Genomic DNA, 9,144 nt, shown 5'->3' with positions numbered 1-9,144 from the left:
CTCACCCTGGCTGCCAGCTACTCGATAGCCCATGGCAACCCACTGCAGCAGGGTCTGCAGCCTACGCCGTTGCCGGTGACTCATGGGAGCCCAGCTCCAGGTCGAGCTGTTGTTCACCATCTTAGCTGTAGAGGGCAGTGTCACTGGTCCTCATGTGGGATCCGAACCCGGGCCCTGCTGCCAACGCGCCACTCCGCCAGCCCTCACAATGCTTCTTTTACTGGGAAAAATGTCTAAATCTGACAAACTATGTTCTCAAAATAAAATACTATGCAGCGCTTAAAAATCCTATAGAAGTATATTCATTAGCATAGGGGGAAGTTCACAGGTTGAGAAAATTACAAAAAAACCCATATAATGGCACCCACTTTGTAAATTCACATGAACATGGAAAGGGATTTGAGAAAAAAGGCACTTTAGTTGTCTAGTAAGGGAATCATGGGTGTTATTAGCTCCTCAGAATTTCCTGAGTTTTTTCTGTTTGAGTTGCTCCTATACTTAAATCACACACACACACACACACACACACACATACAGTTTCTCCCTACACCTGCCCAATATCCTTAATTCCTGTCCCCACCCCCTGGGACTGGGCACCAGGTGTGCCTTAAATCCTGAACAATCCACATTGGAAAGGTCAGTCAACCTGACAGGCCAAGGGAATGCATGGTTATTACTGGGTTTTTCTAGTTAACAAATTAAGGATTGTTTGCAACATTTAAGTTCTCATCCTTGTCCTTTTCGGATGCCCGAATTTATGTCGTCAACCATTCCTGACTCAGCTCTCACTGCTTACAACTTGTTGAAAGGGAAAGAGATTAATTTTTTCTAAGTACTGATCCCGGACATTGTGCCTCAAAGTGGATTTTTTAGAGTAATTGCTTTCCTTTGACAGCTGAGAACATTTTGTTGAGGGTTTATCACAAAAGGATAATGCTCAATGTAAGTAAGATCTGAAAATACTTCCAATTTTCTAGAGAATTTCTTTTAGCTATCAATGTGTAAGAAGCCAAAAAACCGTTACATTTTTTTAGAAAAATAAATCTTTACATATACTAGTAGTAACGAGTTCAGAACTGAGAACATTTTTATGACTGTAAACATTTCCCACCATTCCTAGGGGTAGGGAGAGTTGGGTAGTACACTGATGGATGGGTTGTTTTTTTTTTTAAAGCTATCCCTTTAACTGCTACGAATAGGAGCTAGATTCTGGCACACACAAAAATCACATCAAGTGCAAATGTTTCAGTTTATTTAAATTTACATATTCAAAAGCTAACCTGTTCTATATATACTTAAAAATGCAAATGTAATTTACCAGTTTCAGACCAAGCATTGGGGAACCTGGTTTCCTTTCCCATCCCCAGGGATTGCCAGAGCCCTCCTGTGTGTCAGTTCATCCCAGTCTGTGTACTTTTGACATGTTTTTTCTGCAGTCTCCACTTTTCAGACGTCACACTTCATCACTGCCTGTGAATTCTGCTCAGAAGTCATTCATGTGTAGTCCCTGCATAGCTGTAATCCCATGGGACTCGTTTTTAAAGCATTCCTGCCTGCCAGTTTCCCGCTTTCACGGTAATATCAGCGAAGTGTTTTGTCAGGCCCATTATTTTCGCATTTGCCAAATCAGCAAAGGTGTCCACCACCTCTAAAGACTATTAGATGGCAAATCTTGAAAATATGCAAACCACACTAGGTCTAGCTCTAGCATAGTCAGTACTTATAAGCTTCCTTTGTATGAAGAGGGAATAATGATCTTACCCTTGCTTCAGAGACACTGGACTGTTTCCCCATTATTAAACCAATTTAGTCATGATCATCTTCAAAGTACACTGTAGATGTTCAAGTATTACAGAAAAATGAAATATTTCACTTTCAAATCTTAAAATTTAAGCCAGAATTTAATTCACATGCTTCAAAAAATTCTTTCATAACCGAGATTTTATTGGTTGTTTTGAGGATAAGTACAGACATTTCAATTTGTACACAATAATTAACATACGTACCAAAAACCTAAAAAGTCATGTAGTTGTGATTCTTTTCTAAAGTTATTCCAGTGACTTTCCAGCTTACAATTTGGAGGCTAATTTTCCTTAATAGAATATCAAGTACCAAATGTTGATACGCTGTTACAGCAAAGTCCCACTAATTCACAATTTAATATGATATACACTACATACTCAAATTTTCAATCTTTCACAGCACATTAACAAAATGACTAGGATAAACTGGACTCCCACGACCAAAGATGGTACAGAACGCACAAAACCCTGACAGGGGGAGCCAAGATCGAGGAGTGGTTTTGTTTAGGAAGCAATTCTACCAAAAACAGGGGAATAGACATAATTCAAAATGTTCAAGACCTATTAAATGCACGACTGACTCCAAATGGCCATTTAGTATGCTTTATATTATAGGATATAAAAACTACCCCCATCTATGGAATGTTATGCTGACACCCCAAGACAATCAAAGCCTCCCATATTCAATATCCCACTATTTTCTGGTTGTACCAAAAAATAAACAACCAGCAAATGATTTCAACCTCTTAAAAAAAAGCATTTACACTTAAAAAATGGGATGAGGTGGAATTCCCTCCTTAAAAATGTTTCTAGAGCTACTAAAAAACTTGCATTTACAAAATAGTTGATAAAAATATTCCTCTGGATTGTACAAGAAGGGAGACAGGGACCACTGATAAGACATGGTATGATACTAATCAGACTTGGCTTCTTTCTCTCCTGCTTCATCAGAGGCTGGACTCTGCAAATCAAAGGAAAAATAATGATCAAACTTTTGGTTTCTGTGGCATTGCTATAATCCAATGTACGTTTTACTTAAATAGTGGCTCCTCATTATTTGTAGATTCTGTATTTGTAAATTCACCTACTCACTACAATTTGTAACCTCCAAATCATTACTCATGGCACTTTCATGGTCACATGCAGACACAGAGCAGCAAAAAATGTGCGTCATCCGACAAGCCATTCCCAGCTGAGATTGCTCTGCCTTGTTTCAGCGTTACTACTGGAAACAAGCATCTTTTTCAGTCTATTTAGTGCCACACATTTCACATTGTTTCCTGCCTTTTTCTTTTGACAACGTCAACAAGTGTTGTGTTGTCTAGTGTTGCCAAGTGCAAGAATGCTGTGAATGTGCCTTATGGAGAAAATATATATGCTGGATAATTTCATTTAGGCATGCGTTACAGTGCTGTTTCTGTTGGCCCTGAATTCAATGCTTATATATTGACGATACATATTAAACAGAAACACACATAAAATAAAGTTACTCGTATGTACTGATTGATTGATGGAAATGTGAACTGAGCGTTGCAGGAATCTAACCCTGTATTTCCCCATGTGCAACTGTTCAGTATTCACAGTGACCTACAGGATGCAGCCACACGAAAAACAAGAATCAACTGCAGCTTGATGAATGCATTAGAGTATAAACACAAGATCACAACAGTTCTGTAGGAGGCAATATGAAAAAGAAACTAGACATCTGTTTAAACAAAGCCCTAATGTCATGTGAAAGAAAAATGAGTATCAAACCATTTAGAAGATTGAATCTCCTTAATATTAATGAAGCCCATCTACAACATAGATGGTGAATCTGTTACTGGTGAAATTTTGAATACATTAAAGTTTCTTATTCCCTTACTGAACAAAGCCATTTATATACAGTAAAACCTTGGTTTGCGAGTATAATTTGTTCCGAAAACATGCTTGTAATCCAAAGCACTTGTATATCAAAGCGAATTTTCTCATCAGAAATGGAAACTCAGATGATTCGTTCCACAACCCAAAAATATTCATATAAAAATGATTACAATACTGTAATATAATACAAAATATAAATTAAAAAAAACCAAATTAACCTGCACTTATCTTTGAAAACCTTCGTGGCTGGTGTGAGGGAGACAAGAGAGGAGGGTTATTGTGTAGGACGACTCTCACTATAATGAAGTCACTGCTATCCATTGGCTCAATGGACTCTTTTTTTTTTCGTTCAACTGTAATAAGGAACCTATGCAATGACACTTGCTTTTGCCTCCTTTTGAGGATTTTGCAGAAATGTGACATTGCATTGTAGTTAAACAGATTCATTGCTTGCACTGCTATAGCCTTATTTGTGATGCTTTTCTACAAAATTTTGCACTATTTCCCACATTTTACACATCTTCCTAATCTCATTTGAAGTGAGGGATTCCTCCGCCTTCTCCTCCTCCTCCTCTGCAGACAAAATCTCCTCCATAACCTCTTGGTGTTGCTCGAGATGCAGATCCATCAGTTCGTTGGTGGTCAGCTCCTGGCCATGTTCCTCCACCAGCTGTTGAATGTTGTCCTCATTCACCTCCAGTCCCATGGTCTTCCCCGAGGACACAATTTCATTGACAACTGGAGGTTCCCGTTCATGAGCAAGCATGGGATGCAATCACCCAAATTCCCGCAGTGAGAGAGAACCACTATTGGCTCAGTTGTGATCATGTGACATTCGGTGTCACGTACTACTTGTATTGCAAGACATTGCTCCTTTATCAAATGAAAATTTATTAGAAATGTTTGCTCGTCTTGTGGAACACTCGCAGAACAAGTTAATCGCAATCCAAGGCTTTACTGTATTTTCAAATATTCATAAAAACTATGTCTATTCATTTGGGGTTACTGTATAAAACTTTGCATTTTATAAAAAATAAAGACGGTCTTATCTGCTACATAAAAGTATACAATTTAGTATCTATGGGTTGTCGGGAAAGTCATGATGTGTTTTTTCTGTTTTTTTTGTTGCAAAAATGCATCACGACTTGTCCGACAACCCAATACCGTTCAGAGTCAAAAAACAACAACACACAAACACGGCCAACCTCCTCGTTTTTAGTTTCTCCGTTTTCTGCAGGTAAATCTTCTTTAGTTTCTTGGTTAGCCACTTCGGCCTGTTTGCCCTTTGCTCCCCTTTTCCCTTTTGTTTGCACTTTTTTGTCTGCAGACTTATCCTACGATAGAACAAAGGTATATTTTAAGGACACTTTACACTAACATTTTCTGACTTGCTATAGAGATCAAATTCATAATAGCTGCAATGTTAATGCTGTCGTTGCGTGTTGGCCTGAGTCACATGACACACCTTTTACACGAGCCCCCTTAAGGCCCACCCCCAGGAATCAGGACCACCAAGTATGCCAAGGAGAACAACAGTAACAGTGCTTGCCTATCAAGCCTCTTATGATTAAACCCATTCTCTGAAGTTTCACGTGATAAAACAAATGAGGGAAAGAACAGTTGGAGGAATAGCTCTTCCCACTGTAACTCCCAAACTTTTAAGCACGAACAATAATGAGATTTTCGAACATCTACTGTTCTGACAAGACGTTTACCCTCACAATAAGACCATTCACCTGAAAAAAGCACCATGTTGGATGGTCAGGTTGACTATCCTGCTACACTTAATCCCTTGATATCATATAATGACATCAATTTTGAGTTTATCATTTTCATTTAGGTGTTTGAAGAATCTGAAAACACATGTATTAATTAGTATGATGACAAAATCGGTTCAAAATTTAAGCCATTTTAAAACAACATAAAACTATTTTTGCATACCATCCATCAATGGGGATGAAGCTTCACAAACATTTATTTCCTGTAAAGAAAGTAGCAACACCTAAATCCAATTAAGTTAGGTCGCCAGTAAGTTGTATAAAAGACCACTATCAGTACTGACCAATACTTTTAGGGGGCCACAGAGATGCACAGGCAGATCTCAGACTTCCATGCCAAAGGGGGGGAAAATCAGTGCGATACATTCTGTACCAAGGCGGCGCTCCACACATAAAGACAACATGACTACTAATTTAATATCTATAAGATAATAAATTATGTAAACAAACATATTTGGGACAACACTGCTATACACATTGCCACCATGAAATGTCACAATCGCTTTTGTACTTAAAAACTAGTCTTGGGGGCCGGCCGAGCAGCTCAGTTGGTTAAGAGTTAGCTTAAGAGCACAAGCTCTGAGCAACAGGGCCACCGGTTCGATTCCCACATGGGCCAGTGACGCTGCCGCTGAGCTGCCAACAGGTGGCAGGATGGCTCAGCAGTTAAGAGCACTTGCTCCTAACAAGACTGCCTGTTTGATGGTGGGCTATGCCCGCCTGCAAAAAAACCAAAAAACAAACAAAAAAACTAGTCTCGGGCCAGCCAAGTGGCTCAGTTGGTTAAGAGTGCGAGCTCTGAACAACAGGGCCGCTGGTTCGATTCCCACACGGGCCAGTGAGCTGCGCCCGAGTTGAGCTGCCAATAGATGGCAGGATGGCTCAGCTGATGAGAGCACATGCTCCTAACAACAAGGTTTCCAGTTCGACTCCCCCATGTGATGGCGGCTTCGCCCTCCAGCAACCAAGATCGAACATGGCACCTTGAGCTGAGCAGCTGTGAGCTACTGACGGGGCAGCCGGATGGCGACTGGACTTGGAGCTGAGCTAGCTGCATCCTCCACAACTAAGACTGAAGGACAACAACTTAGCTGTTCCCCTTCCCCAATTCTCTAATAAAATTAAACAACAAAACAAAAAAAGCTAGTCTTTTGCAATCTAATTTCTTAATTTCATAATCACTACCACATTAACTTAAATATGTCAAGCCTTAAAAGTGAAAATAGAATATGCAATAATAGCCTAGACTAAAATAATACTTTTATCTGTTAGTAGCTAGAAAGCTAGATGAAACAAAATAAATCAGCATGTATTCCTAATGTATGTTTCAACCTTAAAAATATTTACTTCTAAGGAACTTGTACAAGTCAGGAGCACACACTGGAATACGTATGTTTTGAAAACAGCATGTCTATCCTGTAGTAGGTAACCTACACATCAAAAGCTTTACCTTCTGTTTAAATGGATTGATTAGGGCAACAAAGGTGTATTACACAAACTGAAGGAGGGAAAAGCCACCCCTACCCCTTTTCCTTTGGGAGAATGGAACTGACAGGCTTGCTCATCAAGGAACACTAACATGAAGGCTGACCTGTTGGCCTCTCAGAGGAAGAAAAATGTTGAGTACATTTGATGTCCCAAACTGGAAGTAAAATTTGAACTGTTTTCATTAACAAAATTTTGAGGCAGATCAAAATATAGACAGACATAAATAAGGAAAGGAAGAACAATTTAAGAGGGAAATAGGCGTAGTATTTCAATCAACTGGTTTATTTTTAAAAAGCAAAGAAAAAAAGATGGCTAACCATAGTACACTGTTCCAGCCAACATTTTGCAACAAGATCTTTTTTTTTTCAGCCTTCAAATAAAGTTTCTGGGATACTCTAAATTGGTGTAGAGAATTACTGCATTATTTTCTGCTGTGAGAAACTCTAAGCTGATGCATTATGCTTATACCTTCCTCCAACCCTTTTAAAAAAAAGATCACAAAACAGCTTTCTAGTGGAAGAAAAATTAAGACTTTTGCACTCAGCTCTGTACAACGTTTAAATAAAGAGATGAAATAAACCCTTTGGTTATGCAGTGCTAAGTTTCACCTATGCTTTTAGAAAAGGGATGATGGTAATTAAGAATTTTTTGGAGATTTCAAATAGCAAACTCTCACTTAAGTTTTGAGTGAACAGAGGTTAATCACACCATGAATTCCCCTCAAGAACATGGAGAGCTTTGCAAAGGGAGGTTTCAATGCTACATCCAAATTCAGAGTAACAAATGATTTACACATGTTCTACTCATCCAACTGATGTTTCCAAAAGTACATATCCCTAAGAACTTTATTCCCAGACCTGCAATGTGAACAAAGCAATCACGAATCTATTCCAGAGCAACAAGCGTCACCTTATTTATGATTAACTTACTCTGCTAGGAAAAAATGATTTAGGGAACGCCTTAACACACAAACGCAAATAAAATACTTCTAGAATAGTTATGTTCTTCTTGGAGAACACAGCTCTTCATCTACCCACACACGTGATGCCCTCTAACTTGGTCTGCAAACTTTACATGCAAAAACTTACACATTCCTTTTCTCCTGGCCTCAGCCCTAGCTTTGCTGTTCTTTGTCAAAAGTACAAGCATGCAACCAACGGACAAGTGCTGACCCCGCACGTACACAACACAAAGATTGGGTTTCCTTTGTAAGCCAAGTTAATATTTAAAATTTCTAGCCCCCTTAAGTGTCCTAAATTCTGCAGCAGCATTAACATGACACATTCGAGTCCCATAAGCCAACATAACTATATCCGTAATATTTTACCCAGACCGGGAAAAAAAAAGTTTACTTAAGTTCTTCAACTATAAAGTAGGTAAATATGATAAAATTTCGACGTCAGGAGACTGACATCTATGAATTAATTTTGACATATTCAAAAGTCAAGACCTTAGTCATTAACAATATCACCAGATCTTAGTGCTCGGCAATGGCTTTTTTTATTAAGGGAAGTCACGCGTGGGGTAACACCGGTGCATTTCGAAGACATCACGGTCTCCTACCTAAGTTTGAAACCCACCTTTCCTGCCGCCTTTTTGGGCTTCGTTTCCACTTTTGCAGGAGCAGGTTTCTGAAAGGCAAAGGTAGCACTGAGTTTCTTCACTGGGTATGATCCCACGGAAAAGAAACGGGGAAGGGGCTCGCTCTACTTACAGCCGACAGCCTCGCCGACCTCCTCTTGGGCTTCAGGAGAGAAAAGGAAAATCAGCAAGCAATGAAGGATGCAGTTCAAACTGAACCCACCCCAAGGCCGAGGAGCAGGGCTCTTACCTCCTCCTTCGCTGCCCCCTCGGCGGAGCTGACCTGTGGAAGGAAGCCGACAGGCGAATGGGCGCAGCCCGCAAACAAAAGTGCCCGAGCGCCCCGCGCCCGCCCGCCCGCCCGCGAGAACAATGCCTGGCCGCGTGACGTCAGCGGCTTCCCGCCGCCGCGTTCGAATCTCCCACCCGGATCCTCCGGCCGCCGAGCGCTCCAGAGCCCTGCGCCCGGGGCCGCCGGGCGACCTCCCGCCCGCCGCACGTCCAGGAGCGCCTCCAGGGCCCGGAGCCGCCGTGGACGCAGCAGGCCTGGGCCTCGCGGGGCGCCGCGGTGGGCCTGGCCGGCGGAGGGGGCGTGTGCGGGCCGCGGTCCCCGCTCACCTTCCTCTTGGGCA

At 41.0% G+C, this 9,144-nt stretch overlaps 1 protein-coding gene across 1 annotated transcript in view; it reads right to left on the bottom strand.

Moving 5' to 3' along the window:
* Positions 1–1,915: 1,915 nt before the first annotated feature.
* The window catches only part of HMGN1 (high mobility group nucleosome binding domain 1), a 10,639-nt gene continuing 3,410 nt past the window's right edge, over positions 1,916–9,144 (bottom strand). The window contains exons 3-7 of the mRNA XM_019655760.1: positions 8,763–8,795; positions 8,646–8,675; positions 8,512–8,562; positions 4,871–4,999; positions 1,916–2,763 (exon numbers count right to left, since the gene is read on the bottom strand). Of these exons, the coding sequence (XP_019511305.1) occupies positions 2,716–2,763; positions 4,871–4,999; positions 8,512–8,562; positions 8,646–8,675; positions 8,763–8,795 (291 nt within the window). The 3' untranslated portion in view covers positions 1,916–2,715. The remainder of the gene's footprint in view (positions 2,764–4,870; positions 5,000–8,511; positions 8,563–8,645; positions 8,676–8,762; positions 8,796–9,144) is intronic.

The sequence above is a fragment of the Hipposideros armiger genome, unplaced genomic scaffold, assembly GCF_001890085.2.
Source record: "Hipposideros armiger isolate ML-2016 unplaced genomic scaffold, ASM189008v1 scaffold_246, whole genome shotgun sequence".
Classification (NCBI taxonomy): domain Eukaryota; kingdom Metazoa; phylum Chordata; class Mammalia; order Chiroptera; family Hipposideridae; genus Hipposideros; species Hipposideros armiger.
Note: the sequence above shows the minus strand (reverse complement) of the source record. Positions and strands in the feature narration are given on the sequence as shown.